We start from the raw sequence: 16,944 nt of genomic DNA, 5'->3' as shown, positions 1-16,944 counted from the left end.
ATCAATAGGGAATCTCACATATCACGTTTGAGTCTTACCATTTCCATAAATTATGGCACATCAAAAGAACCATAACCTCTCCGTCTTTGATGGACGAAACGCGCATTCACACACATGGTTGTTCTTGGCCCACTTCCCCACCACCATGAAATCGAGTTCCTCTTCCCCGAAATATTGTATAGCCCTCACTATTTGAGTGCTCAATGTGCAACCATGATGTTTACGTTCAAAATTAGAATGTGATAAAACGATCGCGTCTACACCAGAATTGGCGTTCCGTCGACGCGACTTGTCGTGAAATGGACAACAACAACAACAACAACCTGTTTCAAGTGACGTCGTTCGTTGGCGAAGCCGTAATATTCACATATTCGTCCCTTACCCGGCCTTATTAGGCAATGAAGCAACTCGTTCTAACTTGATATCCTCTTCCTTCTCCTGTGTTCTCTCTGGACGCAAGCGTCAACTCAAAAGGATGACATGCTTCCGATGAGGAGACCCCCTCTCACTGACTAAAATGGGCCTGTTCTCTGCTTTTGGCCGCGTTGTTGACGGTTCGAGTATTGCTATGGACAGTAGATTCCGTTGAATGACCATACTGCGGTATTTCTTCCAGTTCAATGACGTTCGGGATTTCTGTGACGATTTCGAGTGAAGCCCGATTTCCCGCTGCTATTGGGCCCGAGAATACGTAGTCAAATGGATGAATCAGCAACATCACTCTCACTTTGTGGTGCGGTATTAGTTAGAACTTTGGCTTGGTGTACATCAGTGGTCACTTGGCTATCCAGAATTGGGTAGGAAATCAGTTAGAGTTTCAATCTAGCCGTGAAAAGGCCCAAGTGTGTCATTCAATACGTAACAATAGGAAAACACTCACTCGACTTGTCGTTATGAGGATCACGTGGTTATCTGGTAAGACATGAAACATGTGTTCTGATGTGCGTCAAAGAGAGCCATAAATCTAGAAAGGAGTGTGTGTGTATGTGTGTGTATTATGAGAGGAAGAGCTCGGGTCTTTGTGCTTGTTAAGGCTTAACATTACTACTCTTTGTACTCTTTCATCGTGAGAAAGTGTCAGATGCTAATGTTATGATTGGTTTTTCCTATTCTTTTTTTTTCTCTCTCTCACTCCCTCTGTCCGCTCGCAGCACTTTTGACCTTGATGGCCAAGGTCAGTTGGGCATGGCCCCAAATCCCCTATTTTTATGTGGATGGAGATCCCTTCCGAGACATTGCCGCCCTGGATTTGGACCTGAGGAGGCAGGGATTGCATAATTGGGTTTATCTTAATTCGGCGGATAATGCCGTGAACAGACGGTCGGTCGAACAGGCCAAGTTTGACCCAGGCACTAATGAGTTTGAGGTCCATCGGCCACCTTTCTTCACCACTCTCACCCAAAGCCAATCAGAACCGAGTTCCGGATCACTACCCCATGATTTTCGACCCTCGGATGGGATCAAGTCCAATTTTCCACAATCACAAACAAGAGTGACTGCGGCAGCAGGAGCAGTCCCTTCCAATGGCAAAAAATCAGTCAGAGGGACGCGTCCATCAAATTCCGATGAGGGGTTGAAAGAGCTTCCAATCGATTTTAGGCCGTCCGATGGGATCAAGGCCAATTTCTCTCGACAAAGAAGTCGTTCCGAGCCGTTGGGTCCGACTCCATGGAGCGGAAGGGATTCATCCAGGGCTGCAATCTCAACATCGTACATACCCAAATTGAATAATAACCGGGAACGTCAAATCCAAGACAGATCAAAGGGGGGACAAAGAAGACCTACACTCCCACCTTACTTTCGACCTTCAGACGGGTTGAAGGCTCTTTGGCCTTGGAATACCAGAGCCAGCCACGACAGGACCACCCTAGGGAGCTCAACTCGAAAAGTTCTATTGAAAAAAATCCCGGCCGCCGATTTTGATCCGCAGAGCAAGCTTTTGAACAATAGCAGAAACAACAAGGGGCGATTAATTCGGGTGGTGATGAGGAAATCTCCTGGGAAAGGCAGGGAAGATATCGAAACAAAGGTCGTCAACATAACAGTGATCCCAGCCCCATTGGGGGGAAAAATCTTGGCTATGGATTCCATGTTCCAAATTCCTGCCGACACGGACATGCCACCTTTGAGCCACGATTTTGTAGGACACGATCTAGACGAGAATCCGTTCCTAAAATCACAAGACACTCCCGATATCATTCCCTGGAAGCACCTGGAGGAGGGCCCAACAATCGACTCTGTTACACCCATACAAGAAGACGCGGCCGATGAGAAAGAAGCTTCTGGGGAGGTGTTTGAGCCTCAGGAATCGATAAAGACCCTCCAATCCCGACGTCCCAAGGCGTTCCAACAGAGTCAGATCAATTTTAGGTAACATTGGAAACGCTCGATTTGTTTTGTTCTATTGCCCTGACGTGATTGTTCCCCTTTAGTTGCACCGCCAAGGAACACGGTTATTACGCAGATCGGACCAATTGTCGGCAGTATTTTGTCTGCATGCCCAATAAAGTGGGTGGAGGGCGGCGATGGAGGTTCTCCTGTGGTCCTGGAACCAAGTTCAGCTCCAAACATAATGCATGCATTCATGATCGAGGGGAGGATTGCTAATGACTTGTTTTCTTTCCATGGGAGGAAGGTATGTCTGCTCGTCCCAAAGTATTACTATACGAATATATACGTCTATCCAAGTCTCAAATAAATCTGTTGTTCACAAGGAACTTGTCAAGCGTGAAAGATGCCATCGATTTGCTCGCGGATGGATCGAACATCAGAATATCCAATGAGGCGCACCGCATTGCAACTTGTCATTTTTCTATTTCTGGGTTTTTTTTTTCTCGGAGGGGATGCAGTGACAGGTGTCGGACTTGTAATTATTCAGGACATTTGTCCTCGATATGAAGGAGAAGTTGAGGGAACTGACTGGTCTTTGTTGGAGCATAAGATGTGTGATATGAAACATACTCGTTGGAAGTGTCTACTATACATGTCAGAAAGAAGGAGTCGTCCATTGGAGCGAACGAAAGAAGATGAGCTATGTATGTACGAACGGATCGAGGAAGATTCTTCCCTTTAGTTATGCCAAAGCAGTCAGTCAAGTCGATTCCAATTACCTCAGAAATGCTTTGTCGGGCCTGAGACCCCTTGGAGTTGTTCAAGGTTGAATGCATATCCAGGGTGTTCAATCAACAACCAAAACATACGATTAGGGGGATCTTCTCGGGAATGAAACACTCTGTGCCAGTGGTGAAAAAACAGTACAAAGGGACAAATCGTCCACTTGAGATGTTGCACTTTTGAGCACTCGAAAAGTTCCCGAGTCATTGCTCGAACGGCCTCAGGTTTATTTATGTAGTTATGTCGACTACCGGTACGGGGATAGATATGTCCAGAAAGTGTCGGATGTGACCCTGAACCACCCTGTTTACGTGGATAATGGGTGAGCGTGGACGGGGCCCCACTTCTCAGAACAATTTGTGAGGACAATACAGGACCCCAAAGTGTTACTAAGACGTGTTGCATGGTACATTCGACCTGGGGGGATGTTTCATTAGTCTAGGCACCAATTGCATGAGGCCAACTTTTTACCGTATTTGTCATCATTGTGAACGGGCTCAACCAAATACAACCAGGTCTATCCATCCACCTTCGTACATGTCAAAAGTTGGCTTGAAAGAAGGTTTAGTAGCGGTCTCTTCACTGATACCTTGGCTGCAACAAAGCGTGCTTGACGCCTTTCTTACGTTAATGATATCGCTGTTGTACTGGATAGCGGGGATGGTTGATGAGGATAACCGAGAAGAATATTTCGTCTTTGTGCTGGTTAGTCAGTTCACGTTTACAGCTCGACCGAAGCAAGTGTTTTTGGTCGTGGGTATCCTTTGCAACCAACCAACCAACCAACCAACCAACATTACCCTTTAAAATCAATTTTTTTGGCAAAATCTTCCGTCCGTTCCTTTTGAATCAAACATGAGCTTCCTGAACTCCAAACTGTAAGTAAATATACTTTTTTCTGACAAAAAAAGGACCGAGTTGTGGCATGTCATCGCTGGGTAACCTTGAGCTCGGAGTTCGAAAACCAAACACTTCTGATTGTAAAATCCTCGCAATTTTGCGGGGGAGAGAAAACATCCAACTCATTTCCTATTGCATTGATGAATCAATCAATTTAACAACGAACGAGCCAATAACTGACGTGTCAATCAATGATCGTTGGTTTCATGCACTCACAGATTCTCGTCATTGGCCGTCATCGCCATGATTTACGTCTCTCAAGTTGATTCGCAATCCCAGTTCAAAACCGTGGTCACTTACCTGGGCACAGACTTCATCTTGCCCGATGGATGTCCTTTGCCCGCTTGCCTTGAGGATGATCGAGTATGCAATCGGAAAAAGAGCGAAATGGAACAGAGATATAATAACTGCATCAGGTAAATTCCTGTTCGGGGGATCATGAGGCGGCGAAATAGTTCATTAAAGTTTCACGCAACCTCGGATTGAAACTGTTTGTATTCTTTCTTTCAACAGGGGGGAAGATGGTCTCCATTTGGGATGCATCACCGATGTTCTTCCCACCAAGGTAACAATCACCATCCCGGTTTATGCCAATTTTTGTTCAGCTTATTGCTACGAGAAGGATTTGACCATGGTCAACAAGCTGGAACATTGCCCACATGCTGGAAATAAGCACGAGGTCGACCCCAACTTGTTCAGTTTGTTCTAGTTTAAATAAAAGTCATTATTTTCATTCGTTGTTTTTTTCTTGATCTTTGTTTATTATTCTAATATCTACTGGAACATGGCATTCACAAGTGGTATGAAAATAGGAATGAGCTGTTTCGCTTTGTTAGGCACCCTTCACAAATTGATACAGCGGTAACATTCTTGGCGGCAGGATTCTGAGTCAATGTTGCGGTAACTGCTTTCGAAGGATCGAGAAACATTAGAAAAACTTACGGGCACGACCATCTTTAAAGCTCCCAGAAGCATCTCGGAGTCGTCAAAGTTTTCCTTAGCTAAGCCACCTAATTTGCAGGCCAGCTTCTCGGCGCAAGTGTCCTGACGCCTCAACGAGCTGATCATAAGGATCCCGGATTCCAGCTGATTTATTGCATGGTCCAAAAGAGCTAAATCACCGTCAAGGTCATCCTTGCGCCCGAGAACCACATTGCCGTTGGCGACGTTTGTAAGTGCATTAGGGAACAATGCTGCCAGGAGGAGTCCAGCGCCCACCAAAACGACCACCAGTGGTATGAAGTCGAACCCGTCAAATTGGCGGTCCCCAAACTGATTGCCCATCATTTTGTGCAATCCTGACCGGATTCGGTGCATGAGAGGGGGTTGTGGGGCTCTGTCGACTTCTGCTGTATCGGGCCGCTCTTGGGGTCGTCGGTGAATCATGTTGGAGAACATATCTCGGATATCGTGGGTAATCTTAGACAAGATGGGAACTCGAGGGCCAGATGGGGCCAAAAGGAGAAGTGAAGCGGATGATTCCGTGGCTGAATAGTCGGAACTGAGTTGTTGTTGATGCAAAGTGGTGATTTTTGTCGACTGACTGTGATGGGACCCAGAATTCTCTCCATGGGATACTCTGGACTCCGTGACGGGTTCCCCGTTGTCTTGTGGTGAGTGAACCGTGTCAATATACGGGTCAAAAGTAGTGGCTGTTTCGTAGTATTTGACCTTTTCTTTCGTTACATCAACGAGGGGTTTCTTCACGGCGCCCGATGTCGTCCACTGATTCTGGTAAATATTTTGAGGATTGGCCAAAATGTGGTCGGGTATGATTTCTCGTTTGAAAGTGGGCTCAGAAGTTGGAAATGGTTTGTAGTAGGTGAGCAAGGGATTTTCGTGAGAAAAGCCCGCAAAATCCACGGACACTCCGAAAGAATTCTGTTTTTGGTAAGGTTGCGTTGCCACCGGATTGTGCCTGATGGGTTGGGAATACACGGGTCCGGGCCTTGAGGGATGAAAGCCCTCTCGGTATGATGGTTTGAAGTTTGTTTCAGTTGGACTAAGGGCATTTCCAACAGATTTGACCTCTTTCTTGACAATATCTGGCTCTGGCTCCTTATTATTGTTGCTGGGTTCAGCCGCTTCCGATTTGGAATCAATTTCGTCCTCGTAAACGTACTCATATTCAACCTCATTTTACTCCTGAAATTTAACCAAACAGCTCGGTTAAAATGTTTGACACCTTGAGATTGAATGTTGTAATATTTGCTCGATTAAGTAATGCCGAGGCGAACGAATGTCATGAAGAACGCTATTATGAATGAAATGAACCCCATCCAATGGTTCCATAACTTGCATGTGACTTGCTAGCTTGTTGAATGCATGAATGAATACTGCTAGCCACCAATTTCATTGAATCACCGCTAGACCTTGAACTAAGCGCAATGATTCTAATGCCAAAGGATTGCATCAGGGCTGATAATCTCGACGTCGCCTCCGAATTCAGGGAAAGAGGCGAATCTTTTGTTCGGTTGCAGCGAGAGTAAGGTGTACGAAGCATACTGTAAGTGTGCTGTTAGTCTCGGTAGAAATCAGTGAGCGAATTAAACAAGAACCCCGGGCAATGTCAAGGTCCTCCCTCGATCACTGTTCTGCTCTTTGATTCCTCCATTGGGAATGACATCCATTTTAGCCAGCCAGATTTTTTCCCGATATTGAACGACAATTGGAGGATGACCTTGAAATCTGTCTTATTCATATATGGAAAAAAACTTCGTTTTTTAGCAACCCTCGAAAAGAGATTGAGAAAGTTGATTGAACGCTTTCTTTCTAGATACATATGAATTACCGTTGAGGTTATTGTAGTACTACTTCTTTCAGTGTTTGTGGTTGTTGTTGATGTTGTTGTGGTTGTAGTGGCGGTTGTGGTAGTGGGCGGAGCAAACCGCAAGGGTGGCTTGGTGTTTGATTCAGTCGCAATGAACGTGTTAAGGGCATGGTAAGAAATTGGGTCGTTGGTATATCGGTGAGGTAGACTTTCGAATGGCGCCCGATTGGTAGTTGTGCTAAAAGCGTCTGTAATCAAGAAGTGAAAGGCTAGTAAATGGAATAGAAATGCATCGTCAACCATCATGCCGATCTATTCAGACTAAAGAACTTCACTTCCTGAAGAAACTTTAGGTGTGGCCCGTGTTTTGTCAAACGCACTAGAGCGCATCCATCCCAAGCTTTCAAAAGTGCTAAACTTACGGAGTAGCATCGTCTGGAATCTCGCTCTCGTTTACTTGACATGCTTTAACAACTCTTCTGTCTTGACTCCGAAAACAGAACAAAGGAAGGACAATGTCACAATCTAATCCATATCGGGATTTCTAATGCCCTAGATCCGTATCCATGACAAGTATTGTTAAACCCTTTTCAGTTGGCCCTCTAATTAAGGTTTTACAGGGGACGGGAGTAAAAAAGCACATCTAACCTGCACTTTTTGCTGCCGGGGAGATGATGTCATCCCGTCGAATTTGGCCTCTGAGGGTTCCAAGGCCGTAATTGGACAATGCAGGGTGGTATTGGATATTTGACGAGGTCTCGTCTTCGGCCACTTGGTACGAAGTTGACACTTTCTGGGGCAGTAGCAAAGTCTCGATGGTTGAGTCCAAACTTATTTGGTCGTCGTGTCGAATCTTGCGGGGGATCTTGATCTTCCGTTTCCGCTTAGTTTTCCGATTTTCTAACGGCACCACTGCGTCAGCTAAAGAAGAGTTAATTGCACCATGCATCGTTAAAACACTTAGAACTTAAATGATACAAGGAGTATGTGTTGTGATTAATAAACCGACAATGAATTTTTTTATGCCCTTACTTTTGAAATTGAAACATTTAACTGGTTTGATATATATGTATATGATAATATGACTAGTACCGCTTTCTATAACGTTTTATGAGCTGACTTCACGTTTAATAAATGCGTTTTCAAAAAGGTGGATTCGGCTCTAAGGGCTCATAGTGCTTCATGGAGATAAACTGATTTGGCGTTGGGATAGTACATGGGGAAAATAGTTGCAGGAGAATAACGTAATAGGTTTAGTTTAGATCGGGCTTGTGGTGCCTGCTTGTCTATACGAGCAGTATCTCATTTTGACTTATATGCTATTATGTTTAGTTTTTCTGTTCCTGAAGCCAAATAAGTGACTTAAGATTCATCTATGTACTGTATCGTGATTGGTGGACCAAGATGGAAGAATACTTACCAATGGCCAGAGCTACTAAAAGAAGACACAAAATATTCATATTGCACAAGTAAGACCTAGAAATCACTGCCACACCCAACACGACTCGATTCTGAGGTGTGACCTGAATGACACCAGAAACTGAACTGGCGACAGAACACAAATCACTTCGAGAGGAAACCATCCGTGACCGTCAAAGCTTCAACCATCTTCTTTCCAACTAAGGGGTGATAGTTGTAGCATGAGCAGAATACATATAACCAACCACATTGACATTTCTCAGCGTAGGTGCGTCAAACAGAGCGTTCGATGTGTGAGAAGTAAGTTTGTCGCTTTGATTCACACCACTTAACGGAACACGGCGAGACAAAATGAACAAGGGAAATCTTATTGAGGGACTTCAAATCAAAGCTCTGAATCCTAGTTCGTACTAGTGGAAAACGGCTTTGAATGAAGACCTTTGAGGGCATCTAGAAGGATGTTGACACATGTGCTAGTATGCGCAATTTCACTTACGTCTTCAGTGTTAAAGAGAAAGAGAAAAATTAATTAGGTAAGTTATCGAATAAAGTTTTCCGCGATATTTTGTCAACGTGACATTCACGTCGCTTCAAATGAGAGACTCAACTTACATCTCCGTCTGGAGCAATCATAATTGGATCACTAATAAGTTTACTATCAGCTTTGTTTTCCTTCGTCGCTTTCACTTTCGGAAATTCTTTTTTGACATTGCTCCTGAAGTCGAGGGATCTCACCTGCGGAATTGGTTCAAAATAGAACAAGAAAATTAATCTATTGGTAACAAACCGTTAATAAGAAAATGTCAACAGACCATCCCGAATGTGAAAAAAACTGTATTAAGACTTCATTAGTCATCCTTTCAAAGAATCAGAATAATAAGCCACGAAATCTACTTGAGAGATTTGATCTCACTTGTTATCTGTTTCAAACGAATGCCCGAATATTGAATGGAAATATAGGTACAGCATCAATGCAAAAAGGCCTGGAGGTAATGATTCACTAAATGCATAATGAGAAACTTGTTCTAAAGAAGCTCAAAAGCGAACTCTTGTTCTCCATGTGTCAAGCAGGCTCTTGTTCATCATCAGCATCACCAAAGCTTTCTTCTGAGGTATCTTCGTCCTCTTCACTAAAATAGGCTTCGATTTCCCCTTCCAAGGCTTGTTCTTCTTCTCCCCCTATTTGGTCCCCTTCCTCATCAACTTCAACCTCCTCCTCATCGGTCTCATTGCCTTCCTCGTTGCCTTCATCTTCGCTATCCGAGTTCGTCGTAACCAAGTCAGTCCTGGCTCCATATCTCGGCTTCTGAGCCATCTCACCGGAAGCAAGCATCTCCTCCATTAGTCGGTCTCTGTTAATGTAGGCAAATTGGACGAGGGTGGCAGGGTCGAGATGATTGCCCGTCACCAAAGAGGCGCCTAAGCCGTACCGTCCCACATTCAAAGGGGAGTTGGGCCACCATTCTCTTTGATTGGGATTGTAGCTTTCAACCTCACGTATTCCACTCTGGCCATCAAATCCTCCCACAACCATTATGGTGCCATCAACAACCAGGGCACTGAAATTGGCCCTGGGACTTGACATGGAGGGGGCAAAGTGCCAAATCCGATGTCGTGGATCGTAGTACTCGACCGTGGCTAGCCAGTCACGCCCATCAAACCCGCCTAAGGCGTAGAGGACGCCGTCCAAGGACACAAGACTCAGATCCGATCGTCGGGTGCACATTTTCCCCATGCTCACCCATTTTTGAGTGGCCAGGTTGAAAGCTTCGACCGTGTCTAGTTGGGTGAATCCATCAAATCCGCCCGCAATCACAATTTTACCCCGATGGATTGTGGAACCCGCTCCAGAGCGGGCAAATCTCAAAGGGCTCATCTTGGTCCAACAGTTTCGCTCAGACTCATAGCGCTCGACGGTTTGAGATCGACGAGATCCGTTGAAACCTCCAATGGCGTATAGATGGCCTTTGAAGGCCACCACACAAGCTTTGGTCCGCACAAAATTCATTGGAGAGCAATTTGTGAAGGTTTGGGTGATTAAGTCAAAACTAGTAACCGATCGTAGTTCTCTTTGGTTACTGGAGCCTCCCACGAAATAGATCTTGCTGCCCAGGCAAGCCACTCCGAAATCGGCCCTTCCGTCAATGGGATCAAAAAATGGTAGAGTAGTCCAACGATTGGCCCGAATGTCGTAGCTTTCCATCAGATTTACGGCAACCTCGCCACTCCAACCCCCGAAAGTGACAATCACATCTTGGGACAATCTCGGCCAAGAAGGGAATGGAGGTTCGACCAAAGGAACCATAAAGTGTCCGGACCAAGTGATCTCTTTGTGGTACAATGATGTAAACTTGGACAAAATGGATCGAACCTCGGGATCATCGGGTAGGATCCACTGGGCTTGGGGAATCACCATCTCACTCAAAAAGAGGTATCCAAATTGGCAGAACCGAATGGCTCTCATCAGTGTGGGCAAGAACACACGCCTATACTCGGGATCTGCATAAATCCAGTGAACCACTGCTTCCCAAACCAGTTCCTCCGGGGCATTCAAGTTTTCCAACCAGAGCAACTCGAACAAGGCGTTGCAGTCCATGGCGAGGAATTCGGAATGTTGGACCACTCTTCGGAAGTGATACTCGATGTACCGTTGACAGTGGTGGCTCAAGGCGTAAATCTGGTGGAATTGACCAAAAGCGGCAAGGCTGATGACATTGCTCGGCGACAAATGCCGGAAGATGAAATCCAGGCATTTTTGCACGACTTCCCCACAGTCCAAGTAGTGGGCTCCTTCCAGGATTAGGGTCACATTCCTCAACGAGAGGGGCAAGTTCTGTTGGTAGATCCAGGTCAGGTTGGCTTCGACGCACGAATCTGGAATGCATTGGAGTGAATAGACCCCATCAGGGTGAGGCTCACCGGGAAAAGTGAACAGGGCTTTGAGCACGGGACTGTGACTGGCCACCAAGGTTCGGTCCACGGGGAAGGTTCGACCCGAATCTGACACCAAAACTGCGTCATGGCTGGCTCCATCTGAATCTCCATGTTGGCGGAGGCTTGTGAACTCGACCATGTGAGGCGAGGACTGTCCTGGAGTGGAGCTACGCTCTTCAGGCTCCAGAATGACATCCATCTCTAATTTTGATCGGACTTGGATTCGCACTTCAAGTCCGAAAATCCACCACGAACCCTGGATCAAAATCATTCTCATTTCTCAGCTTCTTATGCTCGTGATGGGCTTACTCTCGATATGTTCCATCTAAGCATTTCAAATTTACGACCTAACATGGAACAAAGAAGTTTGAAGGCGGCCAAACCCTCGGGATTATACGTCAGGCTGCCCTAAAATGATATTGGAAAGAGAGGCTAAAATGACACACGAAAACCTTCTTTTCGCTACTTACTACTATTTTGAATATTTCGTCAGTGATCATTGATCAATTTTTTTAGTCTCAATTTGCTCGGGAACAATTAAGAGTGAACCAGTTTGTAGCAAAATTTTAAATGGCATCACAATTCTTGAACAAAATAGCACAGCACCCGTATTAAGTAATGATTAAGGACGCAATTTTTGAAGATAGGAACCACTGACATGTTCCACATTTTTCAGTTATTGTTTTGCATGCGCAAATTTCTGTATTTTGCTGCAGTTCATAATGCATTTTCAGTCCAAAAAAAAGCGAGTAATTGGATCGTTTCTGTGTAAGAATAACTTTTTGCGATAAAACAAGAATTTGCTCTAAACACAGTCGGTCAATATTCTTTGCTAAAGATATTGTTACAAGAAACTTATTTCAGGAACATCTTGTCCAAATTTCAAGTAATTTGGTGCACTTGTGAAACTATGGTTCTCAGTCTGGGAATGGCACTCAAACCAAAAGTAGGCATACTATCGCTCTGAGCTTCATATTGCTCTTTAAGGTCATTTGAATACTTTATAATCATGGAATTATATATCTTAACAAGTATGACGCCCTTTTTTGACCTAACTATATTGGATGCTTTTGCTAAAAGCTGAATTCCTTGGAGACCAAAATTCAAAGTGACATCTATTGAACTAAACTTTGTTATTACCCTCTACCCCTTAAATATACTCTCTACCCCTTAAATAATACCTACCTCATTTGTAAACTTATTTAGAAGTAGATATTGTGGCGAGCATATGCTCGCTCACTTTAGTCATCTGTGATATGTATATATAGCTAGGAACTCTTGGTAATAAACCAGTCAACTACCATCTCTAGACTCATTTAGATGGTGGACCATGTGTCCGCCATATTGGTGACCCTGACGTGATCTTTGTGTGATTCCGGTCTTTGAGTGGTTGTTCCGGTCTCATGGGCGCTTGTTCCGGTATTTTGGGCGGTTGTACCGGTCCCTTGGGCGGTTATTCCGGAAATGCATTCCGGCCCGATCCCACTCCGGCCCGTTCCCACTCCGGCCCTGTCGCCGCATCCCGGCCCTGTCGCCGCATCCCGGCCCTGTCGCCGCATCCCGGCCCTGTCGCCGCATCCCGGCCCTGTCGCCGCATCTCCTCCGTGTCTTTTGTTGGGGGGGAAGTACTGGTGACCCCGAGTTCAAAGAGTTTTACAATGGCGACCGACGATTCGAAGCCGGTTTTGTCATCGGCAGTGTCTGTGAAGCTTCCCCCGTTTTGGAGTCATGAACCCACGAAGTGGTTTCTCTTGACCGAGGCCCAGTTCCGACTCCGGGGCATTTCGTCTTCTTCAACAAAATTCGATCATGTCATTTCAACACTGGGGAGCGATATCATCTCGAGGATTCCAAGTTCAGTGCTTTTTCCGGCGCCGAATGACGAGGACCCGTATGCAACTCTGAAGTCGGACTTGTTCAGGGTGTTTTCCATCAAGCCATCCCAGCGTGTGTCGTCGTTTCTGGACATGGATCCGAATTCGATGCCCGTGGTGGAGTTATACGCGCAAGCGAGGTCACTTTTGGATGGTGTGGACGACATCAAGGAGTACTTGATCAAGGAAAAGTTGCTGCGAGCTTTTCCCAGTCACATTCGTGCTTCTCTGGCCACGCGTTTAGACGAGCCTCTGGATCTTTTCTACGAGCAGGTCCTCAACTTGTCCGCCTCGTCTTCGTCTGCTGATATCGTGTCTTCCATTACCAAGCCTCCCACACCATTTCTGTGTTATTTGCATCGTAAATATGGAAAAAAGGCCTATCGCTGCCTGGACCCTTCGAAGTGCAAGGGCCCAACCATTGAGCCTAAGGAGGATCGTTCAAAAAACTAATCATAGGCTGTCGACCTATTGCCTCGTCGTCGGCAGCCACTCCTACTTCCGGTTCTGCGGGATCGTGTTCCAACGCGACTTCTTTGGATTCGGTTTTGTTTTTTATTACGGATTCAAGATCCAGCACACGTTTTCTTGTGGACTCCGGCGCTGCAATCTCGTTAATTCCACGGCGACTTGTTTCATCTCCATTGATTGGTCCTCCTGATGCCTCGTGCAATCTTGTCACTGCGAGTGGTACTAGAATCATCTCGTATGGTGTGGTGCATCGATGCATTGATATCGGCCTGGGAGTTCCTTTTGATTGGAATTTTACTGTCGCTGATGTGTCCATGCCTATTCTGGGCGCGGATTTCTTGCGCCGTCATCATCTCTTGGTGGACATGAAGAATAAACGTTTGGTGATTTCCCCATACCTTGCGTCTGTGGTCTTGTCTGCTGTTCCGTTTAGTCAACACGATTTAGCGGGCGTGCATCATGTGTCTACTGTGGAAACCTGTCCGTACTTGCGACTTCTTGGACGTTTTCCGTCCCTTTTGAAGCCTTCGTTTTCGACAACTGTAGCGAGTCATAGCGTCCGTCATTTTATAGAGACTACTGGACCGCCTTGTTTCTCTAGACCTCGGCGTCTCTCTAAGCTGAAGTATGATATCGCCAAGGCCGAATTCGAGGAACTTTTGAAACTGGGAATTATTCAAGCGTCGTCATCAAACCATGCTTCACCCCTTCATATGGTCCCCAAAAGCAATGGTTCGTGGAGAGCTTGTGGGGATTATAGGCTCCTGAATGACCGCACGGTTCCAGACCGTTATCTATTACCAAGAGTTCCTAGCTATATATACATATCACAGATGACTAAAGTGAGCGAGCATATGCTCGCCACAATATTCAAACTCTACTCAAAGACAACCCATCCATTTTCCAACAATAGCTGATGCTTGTTTTGTCAAATTGATTGATTAAAACAAAATTAACAATTGTCCAGCCCAGAAATTCAAATAAGTCGATATTTATGTGCATGTACTTCTATTGACTACTTCATACGTTATTTTTGTTATTTGTCAGTGTAAGTTCCTCATCAATTGAAATGATTCTTCTAGATTTTCCCCCATGGATGATTTTGAGCAAGAATGTCACTGATTTTAAAGACAATTTGATTGTTCTTGACTAATTTGATGTTGACGGTTTTTTCATAAATTCTTCTGATTTTCATAATTAATTCATTAATATTGAATGTAGGAACAGAGTTGTAAATCAAATAGATCATTATTTACTAAAAACACTTAAGTGTACTATATAGCATGGGTAATATTGTTTTATTGATCATATAGTTACTGTCTTAATACAATGGAATGTCCTAACTTGGTGGGCGAAGGAAAGCCGTGTCGTTTCCTTTCTTTAGAGTCCCTGGATTACTTGACAAACAGATCAACAACGAAAAATTCAAATCGCTTGATTTGGACAAGTAGACCTTAAACTTAAGTCAAGTTACATTTAAATGAAGGCTGCCATAAATACTGCTGCTAGAACGCTTACCGTGCCTGCCTAATAGTGCCAGGCTGATTTTATCCTTATGAAAGAACCTGAACATTTGAAGGTAAAGTGTTGCACTTATTCTCGTCGCTTCAAATCGAACCTTAATTGATCGTAGCGAATCGAACAATTACAATGTCGGTTAGGCAAATATTGTGCAATGTTACAAATCAACAGCAAATCAAATGCAGATGCTTGGCAGAAAACTGTGTTAGTTCTTCACATTTCTTTTTTTTCTGTATCGCAAAATAACTTGAATTGCTTAATTCTTTGCTCAATGATTCCCTCAAGTTTTCATTTCAACTACAATAACTCGTTGTTACGCCCTAGCAACGAAGAATTAGATGTAGATGCAATTAGTCGAAAGGACATACCAATTTAATTAAGATCTATTTTATTTCGCAGGTTATTTGTATCGTTTCATACTTTCCCATTAGACGATTTCAAGTTAGCGTCATCAGTTTCGGAGCCCGGTGCCATTTCGCATTTAAATGAGCCTATTTCTTGACAAGTGGTTTTCCTAAAAACGTCTCAATTTTCATGTCATAAAAGACAATGGGAGATAAATCAAAATTGATTTGGTCAAGAAATGGTTCAAGTTATACTACTTTTCATTTGTTTCAGGGAAAGACTTATGGAATTTGAAGAGACATTTTTCAATTTTTGAATTGATTTAGTAGTCAGACACAGTGATTAAAAGCCTTATCAAGTGTCCAGAAAAATAAATAAGCACATCTTAGCAATTGCCTAGCGGGAAGGTCCACAAGAAAACAACTTTGATTTAATTGCTAAATGGATCTTTTAGCTGACAATCAAAACTTCATCACATAAGAGCAATCAAAAGCTATCATTGGATGGAAATTTAGAGCACTTTTTGTCAGCACTTGAATCCAAATTAGCTTATGATTTATAAGGAATTCAATGGTACAGTTTTCATGTATTTTTGCTCCAAAACGGCTCGCTTATATCTGAACTCAAATATCGAAGCAATTAATTTAGATTAATTAAACGTGAAATATTGCATTTCTTATTCTAGCTCAATCTCAAAATAGAGATATAAAAACTATGCACTGCATTTTAGAAATTGCAACTTTTGGAAAACCATGTTGTGAACTTTTGAAACTGCCAAGTTAAACCATAATTGAAGATTTCAAGAAAATCAACCAGGGCTGAAAAATGAGCTCTTTACTCTTTATGATCCCTTTAAACAAGGTCTTCAAAAAGCCCAAAACATAAAAAATACCTATTGCGTGTATTTTCTTCAATATTCAAGTTGCGTTGAAATGGTAGTTCTTTTAAAATATCTGAACTTTTGATGTTGAAAACATTTTGAACTGTTTTAAGATTGAGGGATAAAGGGAAATATAGCATTCTACTTTTGTAAAATACCAGCAGCATGGAACCGAATGTAAATTTGTAAAAAAGAAGGATATATGCTTGTAATGTTGTAAGTTCGTGTCAATTGCATGGAAATTTGAGTTTGATCGAGGAATCGAATTCAGGCATCAAAAGGATGAACATTTTAGTTATTTTATGAGATATGACTAGAATGGTGCTGCATTTGCCAAAGGTTTGGCCATCTGGTTAGCACAAGACTTAGCCTCATGGAAGGGGATGGGGATTATGTCAGCTGCCTTCGAGCGGGTCGACCTCAATAACGCATTTTAGGCCAAAGTTGCCGAATGGAGGATGAGTTGGCCAACGGTGTTCCGCGCTCCATTTCCCACAACGCAACTACAGATTGGCCTTTCTACTCTCTAAGGCAACCGCCTTATTAGTAATATCATACAAAGAGGGCATCCGGGCTCGGTAGAGAGGATCTGGGGGAATCCTGATATGATCGGACCTGGAGTAACCAGTTGTAGAGACCGGGTAACATTATTTATGGCCACTTGGATGGATGTGTGGGTCGAGAGAGAGAGAGAGAGAGAGAGAGAGAGAGAGAGA

General features: G+C 44.0%; 4 protein-coding genes across 11 annotated transcripts in view; 1 reads left to right on the top strand and 3 right to left on the bottom strand.

Moving 5' to 3' along the window:
• Positions 1-366, bottom strand: part of LOC131889194 (protein unzipped-like) — a 34,678-nt gene extending 34,312 nt beyond the window's left edge. For all 7 annotated transcript variants that reach the window (XM_059238225.1, XM_059238228.1, XM_059238227.1 and 4 more), the window contains exon 1: positions 39-366. The gene's annotated coding sequence lies outside the window, so the exon portion shown is untranslated. The remainder of the gene's footprint in view (positions 1-38) is intronic.
• Positions 367-746: 380 nt separating this feature from the next.
• On the top strand, positions 747-4,747 carry LOC131889193 (uncharacterized). Of its 2 annotated transcripts, XR_009374181.1 has the most exons (5): positions 747-915; positions 1,152-2,370; positions 2,433-3,992; positions 4,233-4,430; positions 4,528-4,747. XR_009374181.1 is itself a non-coding variant. In XM_059238223.1 (3 exons), exons 1-3 carry the CDS (start codon positions 3,970-3,972, stop codon positions 4,721-4,723), a joined length of 417 nt encoding a protein of 138 aa, XP_059094206.1. In that variant the 5' UTR covers positions 3,667-3,969; the 3' UTR covers positions 4,724-4,747. The 2 variants fall into 2 exon arrangements, 1 of the variants encoding a protein (XP_059094206.1); XM_059238223.1 differs by lacking the exons at positions 747-915; positions 1,152-2,370 and having other exon boundaries at positions 3,667-3,992.
• An 18-nt stretch (positions 4,748-4,765) lies between these two features.
• On the bottom strand, positions 4,766-7,733 carry LOC131887627 (mucin-5AC-like). The gene is made up of 3 exons (XM_059236258.1): positions 7,433-7,733; positions 6,806-7,032; positions 4,766-6,123 (listed from the first exon to the last, which is right to left on the bottom strand). The coding sequence occupies exons 1-3, from the start codon at positions 7,731-7,733 to the stop codon at positions 4,858-4,860; spliced, it is 1,794 nt and encodes a 597-aa protein (XP_059092241.1). The 3' UTR covers positions 4,766-4,857.
• A 1,286-nt stretch (positions 7,734-9,019) lies between these two features.
• Positions 9,020-11,415, bottom strand: LOC131889192 (kelch-like protein 10). Its single transcript, XM_059238222.1, has one exon. It carries the CDS (start codon positions 11,412-11,414, stop codon positions 9,267-9,269), a length of 2,148 nt encoding a protein of 715 aa, XP_059094205.1. The 5' UTR covers position 11,415; the 3' UTR covers positions 9,020-9,266.
• Positions 11,416-16,944: the final 5,529 nt, after the last annotated feature.

Source organism: Tigriopus californicus, chromosome 10, assembly GCF_007210705.1.
Source record: "Tigriopus californicus strain San Diego chromosome 10, Tcal_SD_v2.1, whole genome shotgun sequence".
Taxonomy (NCBI): Eukaryota; Metazoa; Arthropoda; class Copepoda; order Harpacticoida; family Harpacticidae; genus Tigriopus; species Tigriopus californicus.
This window is presented reverse-complemented; position numbering and strand designations above follow the sequence as displayed.